The sequence below is a fragment of the Cryptotermes secundus genome, unplaced genomic scaffold (assembly GCF_002891405.2).
Source record: "Cryptotermes secundus unplaced genomic scaffold, Csec_1.0 scaffold7, whole genome shotgun sequence".
NCBI lineage: Eukaryota > Metazoa > Arthropoda > Insecta > Blattodea > Kalotermitidae > Cryptotermes > Cryptotermes secundus.
The window spans coordinates 1,151,636-1,172,334 of record NW_019727389.1 but is presented as its reverse complement, the minus strand read 5'-3'; the positions used below and the strand labels follow the sequence as shown (position 1 = coordinate 1,172,334).

Below are 20,699 nucleotides of genomic sequence, written 5' to 3'. Positions count from 1 at the left end.
TTTTCAACTTTACCAACCAAATCACTGATAGTATCTAACATGCATTCTTTTATATGGTTCCACTGCACTTCAGCATTTCCGCTTTCACCTTCAATTGCACCGAGTTTCTCTTCTAGGGTCTCCTGCATGCTTTGTCTTTGGCATCGACATGTCATTATATAAATATATATATGAGGCCTTTGTCTTGCTTACTTTTGGAAGGAAGCTTTGAAAGGAGCGAATTCCTCAGCAGAAGTAATTTGGTATTTGTTCAGACACATGGTTTTAGGAAGGGGTCCTAGATATATAGGTACTCTGGAGAAGCCTGTCCCAGAAGGTGAATGTGACATGTAGTCATCATATATATATATATATATGTGTGTGTGTGTGTGTCTACATACATATATAAACTTGATTTCGCGTAGCTTGTATAGAACAAAATTCTGGATTTCCTGTACTCTGCCGAGAATTCAAAGCAGATACGTACTGAATACATGACATGAACAGAATCCTATATCCTTCATGTCTTCGAATGTGAAATGTTAAGAAAATGAAGAATGGATGGTGGAGGGAGAAAGAGAAAATAAAGAAAACAAGAGAGAATTATTGTAAGCTACTTCAAGTTCATTCGTTTAGGTCACTCCATCAGAGTTAAACATGGTAATTAAATGTGACATGAATTATTTCATGACCTGGAGATTTCATTAAGTCTGTTTCTCCCGTTCCTAATCTCTGGGCCAAATCTGACTTCATAGGATTTGAAGTTCTCACAGCGGTGCTACATGTTATTTGATCTTAAAAGAAATGTATAGACTGCTATAACCTCAAACAAGGCTTGCAGCAGCAGCAGCAGACTAGGGGAGAGGGTGGAGGGAGGGTTGTGCACTTGCACCTGAGTTTGACGCTTGCTCTGCTTAGTTCGCTGTCACTTCATTTGTTTCTATACAATAGCTCAGTGGTGGTTGGTTCATTAGACCACCCTCAACACTACCTCTTATTGGCCTACTTTCCTTATTTTGAAAAAAATGAAAGTAAGCATGTGATCTCCATGCTGTGTGTTATCCCCTCCCCAATCAATATATGAATGGCTGAAACCAGGTATGCATATCATGGCACCTGAGCTCATTTCAGTGGCATACTTCATAAATCCCTCCCATCAGTCTGTGTCCCCCTCCTATCATTTCTAGTTTATTTATTTATTTATGATTTATTAAATGAAGCCATGAGTAACTCAGAATTTTTAGCATCAAATGATTGAATGATACTTATTTGCAATGATCACAGGTGCCAAACCGGCATTTGCATGGAGGGGAAATCCAAGAAAAATGTCTTTCAGTATAAGCAATATTCTGGTCCCAATTCTAACCAAGCAACTTCCCAAATAAAAATCAGAAGTGTTACTGACTGAGCCGCCTTGCCTGAATCCTCACTTCAACTAGACCATCAGTAATGAAAGAAAGATTGCCTAATAAATTTCCGTGTTAATTATAAGAACATAAAGCTATTCAAATATATTACAAAACAGATACATATTACTAATGCATCTCTGAACATTCGTGAACTAATCATCAGGGCATGAAAGTGTATAGAGCATGTAAAGGCAAAATCCCATTCATTCTCCATCATAGCACACACGTATTACGGTTGAGTGGTCAGCTTCAGGCTCCAGTCCTTCATCTCCAGCGAAATATGTTTGTTTGTTTATTCTATTATTTTATGGCGCTGTGGTCTAGTTACTTGCCATCCTCCTATGTTTTGCACAATATTTTTGCAGGATGATTGTGAATGATTTGTATGAGAGTATGTTGTATGGCCGTGACCTCATGGACACGAAGCAAGCCTGATAACTACTACACCCAGTACCCATTCGACAATAGCTGGGCACAGTGATTACAGATGTCCTTTACCTACAGCAAGGCTTGAATACTGGCAGGCCTGCCAGTTGTTACGGAAAGTTCCATCTGTCGACTAGTAAATGGACGGAGATCTCTAATTTGAACTTATGCAAGGAGATGATTTGTTTCACCATTTTCCTCAGTTCCTTCAGGCAGTACTAGGAGTTACAATTTTAAATGGGCCACACTCACTTCCACTTGTTTTAAATTAACCAGTCCTACAAACAACCTAACCTAGACAACATACTCAGAAATGTTTTATTAAGTAACTTTGGCATGAGTCATGAGATCAAGCACTGCTTGGCCTCATGTTCCCAGCAGGGAGTGAGAGGCGTGTGCTAATTATGACTTATTATTTGAAAGTGATAGCTGGACACCAGATTGGGGTGCAGACTTTTATGTGCCCATTAGATTAGTGGCCAATTTAACACCGTGACAAGTACCTGAAGGTGAGTACAGAAGGAGTTTAATTACTTCTGGTAGCATGGCCCAATATTTTAACAATCATAACATTTAGAACCACATTAATATTTCTCCCATCCTCCTCTAGATCTTCCAATATCTTACCTTCCATTCAGTTTTCCTACAAAACCCTGTATCTCTAATTTCTTCCATCCAAGCTACATTCGCAGTCCATCATAAGGTACAAAACCTAGACAATCCGTAATATCCTTCGCCCGCTCGAATGCTGGGGTCATGGGTTCGAATCCCACTCGAGGCATCACTGCTGTCTGTTTATTCTGTGTTGTCCTGTTCAGGTGGCGACCTTGCGATGGGCTGATCCCCTGTCCAAGGAGTCCTACCACCTGTCTAAAGATTAAGAAACTGAAGTGAAATGAAGTGTTTCATTGATGCCCTATGCTCCAAAGGGAGTAACAGGAATATGAATGAATGAATGAATGACGAAATCAACAACTCTTCAACTGTCCGTTTTAATGTTACCTTCTGAGTCTCCCTATTGTCCTTTCTTCGACAAAAAATTTGAACGATAGTTTTGTATACATTAATTTACTGTGCAAGAGTGCTACGTACTCTGCCTGTTTCTCCATATTTAATTGCGTTGTTCTAACGCCATCTCTATCAGTAACATGACTGGCCATTTGAGTAGAAGACCGGGGTCCGATCACCAGCAGAAAAGGGATCAGAGGATGTGAAAATGAGTACTGTGAGGTTCTTTCTTAGAGGGGCTTATCACTCTTCTTCATGTACTTCGAGAATGACCTCCACGCCACTATACACGTCCAGAGCGCACAACTTACGACGCGGAAGTAAATTTATCGTTATTTTCATTTTTAACGTTCAGCTCAAGAACTTAATGAAAGAATCGCCAAATGATACATCTGTCATTATCTTACTCTTTTATCCCTCCTCCTTCGAAAATTCCCCTCGCCATTTTGTTTTCAAACGCCTGTGTTCTTCACTCAGGGTGAGAAACGATATTTTATAATCAAACAGTGATTAGCCAATGCTATCATTTTATATTTATTTAATTTTAAAATCCGAAACAGACGAGGTTTCGCCAAAAATTTAGAGAAGATTCTATGCGTAATATTGTTAATTCGATCCTCGAATGTCATCTGTGAAACATTTGACACAATCCGTTACTGTATGTATTACAGGTGGACTATCAATAAGACTGACATCTTAGAATTGCCTCTGTGTCCTTCAGACACTTCGGGCAGGTCAGGGAGCTGTTGCTCGTGGGGCAGGGAAGGTGTGATAAGCCATCAATATCATGGTAACTTATGGGTCAAGTAGAGAGAGTGCTCTGTGCCTTGGACTCCCGAAATCATCACACTGCTCTGCCTCCCTACTCTCTTTCAAACTCGCATCACCTACCAGTCCAGAGGTCATAAGTTGTCTGTTTGCAGCGATGACAGGCATTATCCGAGCTACCCCGACCGTTCCCGAGGTACCCTAGCGTAACATAACAAAATACAACGTGCCCGGCTCAAGCAGCACAAACCGAAAAAGTAGACTTCATCAGATTATCCGACCCAACTTTACTTTATTGACATATAGAGTACATACCATCTTGGCAGTCTCAACCATTATGATTTGGAAGCAACACTAGCGCCTTTTTAAGCCTAACGCAGACCCTAGTAGCTGCAATTGTGTCAAGTGATAATTAATTTACTTAGTTATTAATGTCACGAAGCAGCGTCATTCTTGGGAAGTTAAGCAAGGAATTCATATCGCTCTTGGAATTCTGTCCTAAGCCAGGTGACTTCAATCCACACTCTTCTACACTATTTCTTTAATATTCATTTTAATATTAACCTCCATCTATGCCTAGTCCTCGGTGGCCCTTTTCTTTCAAGTTTTGGATTAAAACGTTGCATATCACTCCCATACGTCCGGTCCAGCTTATTGTCCTTGATATTATCGCCTTAATAACATTTGCTGAAGAGTACAAATTAGGTAGATCCTCATTATGTAATTTTTTCATGTTCCGGTCAATTCGTTTCTCTTCTGTCCAAATACTAAAGCTAATTTTGTAGAGAACAGTGATTAGTGAAACTGGTCTGACGCCCACGTTACGTTCGACGTGTCCATATTTGCTGTAGGGCGCGTGAATATGTAGCAAGTCTAACCTACCACACCCGTTGTTGAATTGTCATGCGCACCGACTTTTTTTTTCTTTGTCCATTTATATTTGATAGATTGTCATTTTCAGAGCACCTATAAAATCGCTTCAGGAAGTACGTTCTAGCCTTGAAAATCGTGATCTCTTCCAGCTAACATTTAAAACACAACGCCAGTTGTACCACTACCTGCAGTCTGTTGCGTTAGGAAATCACTACTTTTAGAATTCTCTCTAATCACCCATTAAGAGACGGGAAGTCTGAAACCGTTTGTCACTTCTTGCTGACTGACTATGACGACTACAAAAGATGGTTGGCTACTAGAATCCTTCAGCGGAATGTGGTTCAGAGAAACGGGAGTCAAAGTTTCAAACAGAATTCTCAATAGAATGCAAGGTATGTTGCTTAGAATTACTGTAATTTAAATATTAACAGGGGAAGAAGTGTGTATTCGAAGCTAAAGTAGGTCTATGCATAATTCTGCAAGTACGTTATTTGGAACACTGCATATTTCGTTGGTACTGGTAGTCTATTACAATGAATAGAATCTCACATTATTAGCGTGTTCCTTGTTTGTCATTAAATATACACAGTATTAAGAAATGTTTGACATGAAAGTTACTGATCCTAACTAAGCCTCTATTTTGTGTTATGCGTTCATGTAAAAACGACAAGCTGCATTCTGAAAACTTATTTTAAGCTAAATGCACGGGCTGATAATAATTTCATAATTTTATACCGTAGCTTCATCCTGTTGTGTAATTATTTATTAACTAACCACGAAGTCTCTATTACACATTGGACAGTGAATTAATCAGTTCATAGCACGATATGTTTCGACCATTATGTGTTCATTCTCAAGTTCATGTGGTGTGCTCTATTCTATCTGCTCTGGAGCTCAACAAAGAATACCAAATATTATAATATAGTTCTGAACTGAATATACATTTTAATAGCGATTTTGGGGTTTCTATCATAATTTCAAATTTAATATTAATTTTAAAGTAATGTCCCATTTAATTTAGAATCACAATATGAATAACAGTGCTTAAATTCCCAGAACAGAACATACATTACATGCAATCGGCGAAGTTAGTGCTAACTTTAGCGGATAGATGGGTGTCGCGTGGTATGCGCAACGGATCTCCACGACCATTAATCTCGGGTTTCTAGACCGGAGCCGTTATTTCCTTGAAATTGCTCCTCAATTATCCGAATCCTACCATTTAAAGAATAACTTCACCTTATAATATTTTATGTAAGCTTCCAATACCAAATTTAATTGAAATCAATCTAGTGATTTCGAAATCAAAACTTGCATACAGACAGAAAAGGTCTGTCCAAAAAGACACATGAACGGACGTAAGAAAGGCAGACGGACACGACTTTTCGAAAGAATGCATAAGAGAAAATCAATCAACGGGAACTTTATAATTAACCTTCCTATACTGCTCTAAAGTATAATTAGAATCAAGTCAAGGAGGATGAGGTGGGCAGGGCATGTAGCACGAATGGGGGGGGAGAGGAGGAATGCGTATAGGATATTGGTGGGAAAGCCAGAAGGAAAGAGACCACTGGGAAGACCAAGGCGTAGGTGGGTGGACAATATTAAAATGGATCTTAGAGAGATAGGATGGGATGGTATGGATTGGATTGATCTGGATCAGGATAGGGCTCTTGTGAACACGGTAATGAACCTTCGGGTTCCATAAAATGCTGGGATTTTCTTGAGCAACTGCAGAATTGGCGGGCTCCTCCAGAAGGGCTCAGCTCCATGAGTAAGTAAGCAAGTAAGTAATACTGCTCTAATGCCCTATATATATGCGTGTGAATGTGTTAAGTAATCATGCTACATTTGAAACCGTAACGCAAATTTTGCCTTTCTAGCAATGCCTTGCTAGCTTTGCTTCACTTAACAGATAGTTCACATGAACTAATTATCACTAAATGTTAGTATCACGTCTGTATAATACGTTCTTCGCAGGAAATGCATAATCTGAACACAATAACAGATCTCTTTATTCGTATGATTCATCTACAGAAAAGAAGAACGCGTAAGTACGTCCTCTGGATAGCATCGAAAAAGTGCGTTTCCTTTACGCATACTCCTGTTTGCTGCCTAGGGTTATTCAATGCGTTGTAAATCGACTGGAGATAAGCTACCCGTATATGTTTTTTTTTTATTTCTCTGCGAATTTACAATCTACTCACTACAGTAAGGAGCAATAAGTAAATTGGTTAAAAGTAGGAACGTGAGTAGAGAATCAACCAGCGTCGATGCTCTTAAACACAATTGATGCTAGAATTTATTGCTTAACCTAATTTTGTCTGTTCGGAAGGTCGGATGGCCACTGTCTCTTCAGTCTCCGTGCAACGTTGGGAGGGTTTCTTATTTCTTCAATTAATCTGTTGTCATGTCCTTGTAGTCGTTGTTTGTAGAGTAGAGCTAATCTTCGTATCTCGTCTGTTACATATGGGACTTGCAGGTCGTTGTGGAGCGTCCGATTGGAGACGTACCAGGGTGCGTTGGTGATTGTTCGTAGAACTCTGGACTGTAGCCTTTGGATGATTTTTGTATTTGATGGCTTTGCACAACCCCACAGTTGAACTCCGTATGTCCATATAGGTTTAATTATGCATTTGTACAGTATCAGTTTGTTCTTTAAGGATAATTTTGATTTACGGTTCATGAGCCATGACATTTCACGGAGTTTCATGTTCATTTGTTGACGTTTGGTTTTAATATGTTTTTGCCATGTTAATTTTTGGTCCAAGTGAAGTCCCAAGTATTTTACCTCGGATTGCACAGGAATTGGTGTGTTCTGGATGGAGACTTGTGGGCATGTTGTTTTCCTGGTGGTGAATGTTGTCTGAACAGATTTTGCCTGATTGATTGTGATTTTCCATGTGGCGGCCCATTGTTCAAAGAGATCTAAGTGGTTTTGTAAGTATTGTGATGCTAGTTGAGGATCTCTGCTTGTTGATAGTATGGCCGTGTCGTCGGCAAAAGCTGCTATGATTGTTTTGTCTGTGGTGGGCAGGTCTGATGTGTAAATTAGATAGAGTAATGGTCCCAGCACACTTCCCTGTGGTACGCCGGCATTCACTGAGTAATTGTTTGAGTATGTTGTATTGTATTTGACTTGAAAGTGTCTTTCTGTAATGTAAGATTTTAATAATAGGAAATATGGGGTAGGAAAAAACTTTTTGATTTTATATAGTAGACCGGAGTGCCATACTTTATCAAATGCTTGGGTTAGGTCAAGAAATGCCGCTGTGCAGAAGGATTTTTCCTCGAGACTTGCTGCGATTTTATTTACTATTCGGTTTGTTTGCTGTACTGTCGAGTGGTGTTTCCTGAATCCAAACTGGAAGTCAGGAATGATGGTTGGTAGATGTATGTCGATGCTTATTCTGGAGAGGAGTAGTTTTTCGAATAATTTTGATGGTGTTGGCAGTAGGCTGATTGGTCGATGAGAACTGACTTCGTTGATAGGTTTGCCGGGTTTAGGCACCATTATGATCTGGGCGAATTTCCATATTAGCGGAAAATATGCTAGTCTAAGCATACTATTGTAAATGGTTGTTAATAATACTAGTCATGTGAGGACAACAGTAGGTGCCTGCACAACGCTTTCGATGGCTCACTGCTATTAAATACTCGTATGTTGGCACAGATTAGGTGGCGATTTTCTAAATCTGTGAGCTTAATGCAAATGGCGCCCTAAGAACCCGGAAGAACTCCATCGGGCTGGACGACTGAGTAATCGGGGTTCGGTTTCAGTTATAGACGAGAGAATTTTCTGTTCTCTATGGTGTCCAGATCGACTCTGAAGCTCACCAAACTTCTATCTTATGAGTGCAAGTGGGGGCCCCCAGCGGGTGAAGCTGAAGGAGCATAAAGCTAACTACTCATCTTGATCCAGCGCCGGGTTTAGGAATGGGTGGAGCTAGCTATACCTGTAATCCTCAGTAGGTCTTCATGGCTTGATGCCTAGTTAAACATAGGGGCAACTTTATCGTACGGATCCCTACAATTTTATTATATGCATTTTCTGTCACAGATTGTTTTTTTTTCGCCCAAAAGTGTATTATACGATTTCGTGAAGTGGGTCTCAAACAAATAAAAGTGAATGAAGGACTGGGATTACTCGCATAATAACAACAAAATAAAATTCTGTCAAATTACTTACAAACACATAACTAACTTCATGGAGTTGATCCCTTCTTGAGAAATCGTCAGTTGTGCAGCTAATCAAGAACTTTCCAACATTTTATGGAACCCGAAGGTTTATTACCGTGTTCACAAGAGACCTCCACTGGTTCCGATCCTGAGCCAAATCAATCTAGTCCACATCACTTCGTCCTATTTCTTTAAGATCCATTTTAAGATTATACACCCACCTACATCATGGTCTTCCTAGTGGTATCTTCCTTTCTGGTTTTCCCACCAATACGCATTCCTCTTATCCCCTTTCGTACTACATGCCCTGCCCATGTCATCCTTCTTGACTTGATCATTCTAATTATGCTTGGCGAAGAGTACAAGTTATTGAAGTTCCTCATTATGCAGTTTTCTCGAACCTCCTGTCACCTCATCCCTCTTAGGTCCAAATATTCCCCTCAGCACCCTGTTCTCAAACGCCCTCAGTCTATGTTTCTCCATTAATATCAGAGACCAAGTTTCACATCCATAGAGAACCACAGGTAAAATTATAGTTTTTTATATATTATAATTTCTAGGTTTCTAGGCAGGAGATGAGAGGATAAGACGTACCAGACTGAATGGTAGCAAGCATTACCTGAATTCAATCTCCTCTTATTTTCCTCTTGAATCAAATTTTGATTTCTTACTGTCGTTGCAAAATATTTGTACTGTGCCACACTTTCAAAGGGTCTGTTACCTGCCTTTATGCCACGTCAACTAGTTTTTTTCTTTGAGGCTGGATTTGAATAATTTAATATTATTATATACATATCATTCTCCCAAGGGCTAACAGTTAAATTGTAATGCACGGAGGCACTTGAAGACATTGGCCAGTGTCCGTCCCTCTTTTATAATGTTAGGTTTCATAAAAGTGAACTTCTAGCGTTGGCAGGAGGGAGGCGGCACCTGTTCCCCTTGCGCCTCCGCAAACAAGATTTTCATCTGGCTAATGAAATACAGCGAATAAACAATTCATACGTGTATAAGTACGGCCAAACGTTAATTAGGCTTGTCAAGAAAATTACTGCATCTGCAGAAAATGCACATTTGGATTTCCGAACTGGAGTACATCTTTTTTTCTTCTTTCCTTACGTTTCAAGCTACATAGTATAATTATAATACTAATAATCTACAGTATTTGGTTCTTGGATTCTGAGAGACTGTGGAGCAATGGAACATAGCATTCCTGTTACAAAAGCTATTTGAAGAAATTGCTGTTATGTCTCTCATATATATAATGGCTGTGGCCTGTCGGACATCAATCGACGCCTTGAAGTTTAGCTGTATAATCTTGCTTGCTCTTAGAGAGATTCATTTTCCACTGTGACCGTAGACTGTAGGGGTCAGTTTCTTTAGCCATTTATAAGAACGGCGTTTTGTGAAAAACTGTGCACTGTGCACCTACCAACAAATACCAAGGCTCAGGGGCTTCACATGAATAAGAAATTAATTGCTGTTATCAACTCCTATTCTCCATTACTGACAGCATTAAGGCCCTTTATTCAACATTACACCTTGTTGTTTCCGTTCACTTCACTTCACTTCACTTCACTTCACTTTACGTCTTTCTCTCCCTCCAAGATCGACTTTGAAATTACTATTCTGTAATCTATGAATAGTCTCACAAGAAACTTCTTTTCCGTTAAATTCTTAATCCAAAATTCTGTATATATGTTCTCGTTTATCCCAATGCGTACTACACTTCCCATATACAATATGGGCCAAAAACATACAGCACTGAAACTCGTGCATCTCGAACGCGCATGTGCGTTTGTCGACGGGGCATAGCTCCAGCAGCACGTGTTCCCAGTAGTGAAACGGAAGTTGTGTTGTGCAGTTGTTGGAAATGGGTCTCTCGACGGAAGAAAAAGTATTCATAGTTAAGTATATTTCCGCTCATACGGAAGTGGTCGCCAGACAGTACACGTGTGACGATATGGTGTGCCGTCTCAGCACACAGTATATTAGGCCCCTATTTCATTGAGGATGAGGAAGGCAATGCTCTTACCGTCACCCAAGAACGTTACAGGGACATGGTGATCGGACCATTTCTTCAGGATCTGAGAAGGTTCCGTCGTGCAAGGGGCCTTCACATGAACAGAGAGTGGTATCAACAGGACGTGAAGTTTTGTGTGTTGGTGATTTCTTTTTCTACTATAAATGCCTCTGATGATGGCTCCGTGGTGAGCCGAAACATGTAAGGCAGGTGGTGACGAGGTGGAAAACTTAAAAAAGTGTCACATTTGACGGAAGGAACTTGATTGTTGATTGTTAAGTTGATTGTTAACAGGACGTCTTTTCATTTCAGTACTCAAATTTTGGCGCATACTGTATTTTGCTTTTCGGAAGATGAAGGTATTATCCATGACAGAACGACGATCAAGGCCTTTATTTCAAAAGAGTGAGATCTTCTAGCAAATCATTAAAATCGGGACCTTAAATTGAATTGTTACTGCACCTTCGTCATGGGGTGGTAGAAGCTTGAATTCGTGATGTAAGCCAACAGGTTCGTTTTATCGCTGGTACAGTCAGTTCCCAATATTTGCAGATAATCGGAACCTATGTTAACCCAAATTCTCAGTAAAATTTGAGTTTCTTGCAAGACGCGAGTTATGGTGGATAAATAGGCACAAAATCAAACTCACCCAACAATTGTTTAATGTAAACCTTCTCACTAACAAAATCTCATAAAAATCTTTCAGATGCTGTCGGAGATAAAACATGTGGACAGAGAGAGATGGCACCCTCTCTTAGCATCCGTTTTATGCTCTTCGAACAAGAATAAATAAATGGCCCATATGTTGGCAAACTGTGACCTATATTGAATGTGTCTTGTTTCCCGACACCTCCCTCAGACATCCGGAAACTCGCATGTTCTGGCAACTCCGGATGAACTTCGAGGGAAGTGAGGAACTGCTGTTTGCGTTAAGTAAAGTGATCTATAGTCCTACCACACCTCTCACTGCTTGTTTCTACAAACGCCATGTCGCCTACACACTCAGCGTTTTATCCCTGCAGGACACAAAGATTTCTCCGCGGTATTACCAAAGACAGCCAAGTCTCAACACCCATTCTTTTTTTCATTCGAGCCAGTAATTTGCTCAGTAAGTTGGAAGCCAGTTATGAAACTGACCTCCAAATTAAAGGTGTTATAGTATATACATAAATGTCGGTTGTTTCGTATACGAGTAATTACTTAAACAAGTATGTAGAAACTCATTAATACACACGAGGCATATGCGTTTCTCTAATTACAGATGGCTTATTGCCCGAGAGACCACCAGTATAAGGTTTTTGTTAAATAAGTGAAAGGCACTGACGCCTGCAATGCGTATAAATTAAAAATAAGGATTGGGCCTCGCTCGATATATTACGGAATGAAGAAACACATATAAGAAGGCATTTTTGAAAGGTAAATTCCATGTGCTTATCTTAAATTCAGTATTTCCTCATTTCTGATACAGTGTAATCCCTCACTAGAAGAGCTGAAATCCCGGAATCTTGCAAGGGGCTTAGCGTAACATCTTTAAACTTTTGGTACTTTCTAAAGGAGCTGAGCCCTTCTTGAGGAGCCGCCAATTCTGAAGCTACTCAAGAGTTTCTCAGCATTTTATGGAACCCGAAGGTTCATTACCGTGTTCACAAGAGCCCTCCACTTGTCCCCATCCTGAGCCATATCAATCCAATCCATACCATCCCATCCTATCTCTCTAAGATCCATTTTAATATTGTCCACCCACCTACGCCTTGGTCTTCCCAGTGGTCTCTTTCCTTCTGGCTTTCCCACCAATATCCTATATGCATTCCTCGTCTGCCCCATTCGTGCTACATGCCCTGCCCACCTCATCCTCCTTGACTTGATCATTCTAATTATACTTGGAGGAAAGTACAAGTTATGAAGCTCCTCATTACGCAGTTTTCTCCAAACTCCCGTCACTTCATCTCTCTTCGGTCCAAATATTCTTAACTTCAAACTTTTGGTACGGTTGCACTAAAAACTGCTTTTAAATATTAACACATCAACATGAGCAAGGAATAGCCTGCATCTAAAGTCACCTTATTAACAACATGCAGTTACTACCTAAAATGGGAGAGGAATTTTCTTTTAAGTACTAATGTGGAATGGTGAGTATATGACGCAATTTCCTCATTATCTTGTATTTATCAACGAATGCTCTGATACCTAAATATCCTTCTCGTTAATGAAATTATCTGAACATATTTCACTTCCTGAATATCCACAATATTCATTCTTCAACGAAATATGGATTAAAAATCAACTAATCTCAAGAAACATAAAAACACAAACATACGCTTTAGTCTGAAGTGTTGGGATTGGTAACACATTATGAGATGACCTGTGAATTTTTAAAAAATGTTTTAACACACCCTTTCTTTTGAAAGATTGAAAGTGGAAACACATTACACGATTTAAAATTGTAGAAATCGTAATGTACTATGAGATTTCATATGAAATTTTAAGAAGGCGGATATATTGCTAGCTTTTCTTTAAAGCTAGAGTGTATAACAGCAAGTAATTCCAAGGTGGTATGCGGTAATGCAGCCAACCAAGTGAGTCCATGATGATATTATTCAATCCAAATGTTCCAGCTGGTTCACATCTTTACAGCATGTTCATCTCCATTTTATTATGCTGTTTATGTAACGAAACTTTCCGAGCTGCGCGTTATGTGACGTCACTTAACATAATCAGGCCTCCCACGTCCACATGCATGATGCATTCCCCGAAGTAGGCTATTTCAACCGAAATTTTGTATTTGCTTCCCTTTTTTTCTCCTATATGCACCACTTGTATCGCCTCTCCTACCGTCTTCGTTTCATTACCCTGCTGCGGTGTGTAACTGATTCTAAGCTGCACAGTGCTTTCAGAAAAGTTATTAGCCACTGATTTGGTCAAGGATTTGTTCTGCCTTTTATGGAATCCGCCACTGAAACCTACTGTGAGCCAAATGAATCCAACTCACATCCTCACACTCTATATATTTAAGATCGACCGTAATGTTGTTCTCTCCTCGGATCCAAAGTCTCCTAAACAGGCTCTTCCCTTCAGGTGCTTGGACAATCTGCGCATTCGTTTCTCGTCTTCCTTGATTTAATGGCCCTAATGATGCAGTTCTCTTTCTTGTTATGCAGCAAACTGAAACCATCTTATTTACATACAACAGAATTAAAAGGAAGTCTAAGTATCCTATGTCTTTACAAAAAACGCCTTGTATCCAAATTTGGAATTCCTTACGCAGTACTCCTCACGACTTGTAGCGGGAGCTCAGTTATTTTGAAGGATGCACAGAATCGCTATTCCAGACTCACCACGTGTTTCGTATCTTTCATCGATCAAGTGTAGGCCTTTCCTTCCTGAAGAGAGAGAGACAGTGACTCCGCCTGTCAGCCTTTGCAAATGGTAATGAATTTCCCTCGCTTTTTACAAAGCCGAAAAAAGAACATCATTGCAATATATTGCATGTACTTCCTCACATACGACAGACCTTGACTACACAGATTTGAAAATGAAATCGATTATTTCTCGGTAGCGCAGTCGTTATAGCGACTGGCTACAGGCTGGACGACCGAGGCGTCGGAGTACAAGTCCCGGTAGGGTCAAAGAATTTTCTCTTCTCCAAGTCATCCAGACCGGCTCTGGGATTCACCCAACCTCCTATTCAAAGGGTACCGGGGGCCCTTTCTCTCGGGGGTAAAGTGGCCGGGGCGTGAAGCTGACCACTCACCTCTAACTAGTGCTGAGGTCAAGAAAATGTGGATCTGTACATCCACTTCCCCATACGCTTTCATGGCATAGTGTTTAATTAGTTAAGCACAGGGGCAACTTTACCTTTCACACCATTGATGGTTGTTGAATACCGAGCAACAGTGAAATCCCTCCAAAAGGTAAAACCGGTTTTGATGAAATCGATGCTTCACTTTTGGCCCTTAGTGCACTATTGTTGTTTTCCTGAGGATAACATTACGTTATGACAGAAAAATATGTTCCCTACAATAAATATACAACATCGGAGATATTTGGATAGGGCTGCACCCAGTTCAAGAGGCGACCATTTCGGTCATGGCTAATTGTATTTGCCTCGGGCTTGTTATAGGATTTGGAGATGGACCGCTTCACATGAGCAGCGATGTATGGCAGCTAGCCTATAGCGGCTACGATGCTAGATCTTTTAAGATTTAAAAAACAGATGTCGGTATAGCGGAAAGCTATGGGTTGGACGGCCATGGTTCGATTATCAGCAGGGGCAAAATATTTTTATCTTCACCACAGCGCACAAAGCGGTCCTGGCGCCCACCTAGCTCCCTACTCAATGGTTACAGGAGGTTCTTTCCCCTTGAGTAAAACGGCTGAAGCGTGAAGCTGATCAATCTCCTCGATCTAGTGTCGGGGTTAAGAATAGTGGAGCTGTACCTTCACTCCCTCATGCGTCTTTATTTCGTGGGTCTTAAATAATTAGGCACAGGGACAACTTTACCTTAGAATCTGAGGTTCTCACAGCAGCGGCTATGAAGAATTCTAATTTGTGGGATATAATGCCATGTAGTCTGTTGAAAGGCAACCGATGTTTCGGAGGAACATGTCGCCTCCATCTATATAGTGGCTGCTATCCACATGCCTTCACGCTGGTTTCTTGCTTGGCTTATTCTTCGGCCCTGAAGATGAAGGCGACATGTTTCTCCGAAACATCGGTTGACTTTCAACGGACTACACGGTGTTATATTCCAGAAAATAGAACTCTTCAACTTTACCTTACGTTAGTTTTACAGGGATCTACATTTGTAGCACATGAAAGTGTCGACAGCGGAAGTGAAAATTCCAATTTGGAACGCAGAGAATTTCGACAAGAGATCTTTGAATTGTTATATGGAATCTTATGCTTTATCTAAAATGTCTACAGGCGGACTAAATGTGTATGTGGAACACATGAGTGACAAATAGTGCGAACAGGACTTTGATTAGTAAGCCTCATGCAAGCGGCCTCCGTAGTCTAGAGGTAACGTTCCCACCTCATGACTCGTAGTACGCGGGTTCAAATACCCGGCGGAGGTCGTCGAATTTTTAAGGGCGGAAAAATTCAGGGAACAAGTCCTCCGGGAGGGACTTTAAGCCGTGGGTCCCGTGTCGTAGCTTTACGGCATGTAAAAGAACCTCATATCTCCAAAGGAGGTCACTGAGCCAAATTACGAACGTTTCCCGCCCAACAGCAGTCTCTAATACCTTTGGTAGATGGGGGAAGCATTATAGATACCTCTCAGCTAGTAGAGCCGGTCTCGCTGGCTGGGCGGGACTGATGGTAAGCACCAGTACCGGTAGGATATAGAGACTGGTAGAAATCATAGAGGGAAGCACAATGGACCAATACAGGTCTCAGTGCATGGGGAAACCCACCCTCTTCAATAACTAACTAACTAACTAAGCCTCATGCAAATATACGTAGAAAATTTGAGAAACTTACGATATTGAAATGGGTTCTAAGGACGTGCTCTGCCTTGTGAAGATGTGAATTGGATCATCTTACGAGAATCTGTGAGCACTGTGATGAATCCTCAGGTGACACGCCAACAGGGAATTCCTCGACCAGCCGCGCAACCATCAGAAGTGCTGAAATACACAGAGAAATGTTCAAATAATTTGACGCAAATGATATTACAAGTTTACAAATAGTAGCTACATTACTCGTATGCCACATGGAAGGTGTCTGACGAGATCAGAAACATCAGGCCGTTGCTCCAGATCGCTGCTCTTGATTGCCGTGGAGCTTTATCGGTTAAATTCACTTATCCGTAGTTGGTTGAGGGGCTATGCTACAAGCCGGAAGGTCGCGGGTTCAAGTCCCGATGAGGTCATTTGATTTTTTTCAACTGACCTAATCCTTCCAGCCGCACTATGGCCCTGAGGTTCACTCAGCCTCTAACAGAAATGAGTACCAGGAATTAATTAAATAATTTTCCTGGGGAGTAAAGCGCGGCCGACGCGTAAGGCTGACAACCTTACCGCCATCTTTGAGCCCATTGTTTAGATAATGTGGGACACTCAACGTCTCACAACCCTATGTGACTTCATGGCCTGTTACAGAGATAGCTTTGCTTTTTTTTACTTTACTATAGTGAAACTTATGAGAAAGTATTCGTACTATAAATAACTACTTGTTGATTTCTGTTGGGTTCGCAACGAAAAACTAAAAAAATGAGCCTTTAGTTTCCCCAAGTCTGCTCGCCTGTCCATATGTAACATATTGCGACATGTAGACGTGCTGACAAACACGTTTCCGTGGAAATGAATTCTTGGGAACCAAACCGTTATGGGATGACGTTTCCGTGGATACGGGTGATCAACAAATATTCTCTTGAATACGAGATCGAAGATGTTTTCTCTGTCGGTCCGTCCTAACGTTAGTACAACAGAAGCCCGTCAAATCAGTTCAGAGCAGAAAGGAGGCAGATCAGATCAGAATGGAGCCAGTCGTTGTCCAGTCAGAATGAAGCGAATTCTAGGCAGTCATTTATTGTGAGTTATTGTGATTACAAGTGAATGTAAAGGAATAATCAATAAATTCAATCATTCAATCCAAACCCCGACTATTAGTCATGACCGTAAAACGTGACAATACTGTGAACATTCAACGGATTGTCATGAAATTTGATACCGAAGAGTTTTTAATTAAACTCCGTAAACATGATTCAATTTTGGTTAAAATCTGATAAAAAGAGGAGAAATTTTGAAAACTCGCTATATATTTATCGGAGTGCACGTTCACATATTTTACGCCTGGTACAGTTTTCCTTAAATCTTGTGATTTTCGAGATAATTAAATAAAAGTGAACCGATGTGTCATAATTGTTACGCTATGAATCCATTTCTTAACGTGTTTCATTATTTATGACGAAGTCATGTAGCGTTAGATGGGCTGAATTTATGTTTATGAATGGAGAGCTGGAACTGCGGTCTAGTGGCCAGAGTTCCTGGCTACAGATCAGAGGTCTCGGCTTCGATTCCCGGCGCTACCAGATTTACTGAGAAATAGTGGGTCTGGAACGGGGTCCACTCAGACTCGTGAGGATCACTGAGGGGCTATTTCAAGGAAATAACGGCTCCGGTCTAGAAAACCAAGATCAACGGCCGTGGGAATCAGTTGCACTGACCACGCGACACCCTCTGCCCGCTAAAGTTGGCACTAACTTCGCCGACAAGCGGCGGTCGGTATAATTCGCTTGGGGACTACAGGCCACGGAGTTTGATTTGTCTGTTTGAGCTGGAATGAGTATGGGAGACACAGGTAGTTTGTAATTTGAAGGTATTTTTCCGCAATTTCTCAGGAGTACGAATAACTGGTCCCGAGCCGATATTCGAACCGGGCACCTAACAAATGTAGACACATGCCAACCCGCTCGTTCGTTATTACCTAAACTGATGATCAGCATGTGTTGTAATGTAGGGGATATCTGAACATCTAAGCTGCAGAGTAAACAGAACTCTTACTTATTATGGACAGAGACATCATCATATTTGTTATGTAACAGAGTTGCCTCTCACGTGCGTTGCTGTGAACCAGGCATTATACAAAGGAGTGGTTCTCCATGGGACGTGATTTGCATCCTACTGGAACCATTCCAGTTCATCCAAGTAGCCTCACAACCTTCAGGGGCCCGTCATATACTCTTACAAGCATGTTTGTTTTTTTATAATTTTCGTGCGTGACGATATTTCCATAATTGCATTGATATCTGCTTTACCATAGACGGTCTTAAGTGCTTACACTGGAATCTTAATATGTGTTAGTCGCGTCAATATTCTAAGAGAAAGACTTAAGTAATGACATTATCATAAAAGAGAAGGCACATGATTGTTAGCATTCCAAACAGCACACACAAGAAAGCTTGACTTATAAACGCCTTATAAACCAGGTGCGGCGGTGTACTATTATACGCAGTAGCTGGCATTCCGGCAAATCTGCTTAGTATTCGGGAAATCCCCAGTTTTAATTTCGGGCCGGAGATCGCTTATTCTAACTGAGATCTGTTCGTGACTATTTCTGAGGCCGTTCAGGTAAATGCTGAGATATTACGGTGCCTTAAAACAGGCCACTGCCCTTTGTTTCAAGTTCCCTCGCAAGTTATAGTCATAACTACATGCGTAGTTATTCGATGGCTTATCACTGGGTACAAGCAAACATATTGTGTTAATATGTTCAATATACAAAGTTTTCAGCAGACACAATTTAAATTGCACCAATATAATGTTCTTGTATGATATATAGTCTTGAACATTTCTCCAGTCACTAACACTGGACTTTCCATCAATTGTGCAAAGAAGAGACAGCGTATTTAACAACTCCAAGCTGATCACCAGTGAACGTAAAACATTTGTACTGTGAACTGTTCATCCACTATTCCACCTCCTCCATGTACTTCTAAAAATGTTATCACTGTGCACGATGTTTAAGAAGTTCATATTAAAATAATATAAACTCCTTTTAAAGAGCGTTTATTTTGCGTTCTTTATATGATGTGCAGGCCGTGTCATAGCTCAGGCGGTTAGTCGCCGGATTCCCACCGCGGCGGCCAGGGTTCGATCCCGGGTCAGGTCATGTGGGATTTGTGCTGGACAAAGAAAGTGGTATTGTGGCAGGTTTTCTCCGAGTACTTTGGTTTCCCCTGCCAATTCCCATTCCACCGATTGCTCCACAATCATCATCATTATCATCATCTATCATTTGGGACTGGTACAATAGGCCAAATGGACTCAGTCTCATCACGTGAAAAAATAATAAAAAATAATAATACATGGAACGCTTAGAGGAATGAATGGTCGTTGTCTCTCTGGCCTCATGTTTCAACGGACGGATTTTGATGAAACTTTTAAGGGCATTTTGCTGCTGGAGGCTACCCCAAACTCGTATTTTGTTATTAGCTATCCTCAATAATATTAACATCATGGCAGCACGAACTTGTGAGATGGAAACGAAACCAGTACCGCTTAATATAGGATCCTGAAATTATGTACGCTAACAAACTTCCCAAAAATACGCAACTTTTTTGTAAAATGTAAGAACACAAAATGGCGGCTGCATGAAGTCTGTATCTAGCTTTCGGTTTGATAACGATAACTAAAGAACCAATGGAGTCATGCATGTGAAATTTGGTATAGAGGTAGATGATACACGCGCCTACAAAATCGATATTAAATATTCTTACCAAGTCGACAGTTACAAACACGACGGTGAGAAACTATGATATGTGCAACATTTGAAGGTCTTTCAAATAAGAAAGTAAATAAATTATTCTTAAAATTGTTAATGTTTTCCTGAGATGTATTTGTGACATCGAAGAGTATTCAGAATGGAAAGTGTAAGGATTATGCCTTTTCGGTCTTCTCATACATCGGCCCAACTAAAAGAATCGATAGCTTTCTTCATTAATATTCATTGAAGGCCTGCCTTCGATTTTCTTTATCTCACAAACTCTGTTCTGCAATATGATAATCAGGCGGTAAGTGGCGTAAAGGAAAGATCAAACATAATTATTAAGGGTGTGGCTGGATGTTCCAGGAACTCAATTACATAGCCTACTTGAACATGCAGGATTCATAAAGGTAACAGACCATGTAGAAACCAAGAAAAAGACTGAATCTTGGAGAAGAGGATTGGAGGGGACTGGCTGACGATGGGGTGCAATGAGTCTTCTGTGAGCACAGTGACGAAAAGTCGGGTTCCATTATAGCAGGAAATTCTTAATCAGTTGAATAATACAATTGCTTAAAGGGGGGAGACTGTTCCCTAGAGTTAATAAACCAAGTAATTTCCCCCAGCTGATACTCCAGCCCGGTGTACAGCACTGTCGGTTGTATTTAACGTTAATACTAATGGAGAAGCAGGAAACTAAATTTTGTTTCATTGTGCTTCCTTTGTTCTTTGAGAGCCGACTTTCATTTGGATATCAGAATGTTTAATTTCCAAAACCAGTTAACAGACTTCGCCAAAATTTGGTGCCTAATGTAATGTCAACACTTAT

At 40.6% G+C, this 20,699-nt stretch overlaps 1 protein-coding gene across 1 annotated transcript in view; it reads left to right on the top strand.

The window, feature by feature from the left end:
* Positions 1–4,540: 4,540 nt before the first annotated feature.
* LOC111864600 overlaps positions 4,541–20,699 on the top strand; it is a 54,719-nt gene continuing 38,560 nt past the window's right edge. Inside the window, exon 1 of the mRNA XM_023851955.2 lies at positions 4,541–4,855. Coding sequence (XP_023707723.1) covers positions 4,753–4,855 — 103 coding nt within the window. The 5' untranslated portion in view covers positions 4,541–4,752. The remainder of the gene's footprint in view (positions 4,856–20,699) is intronic.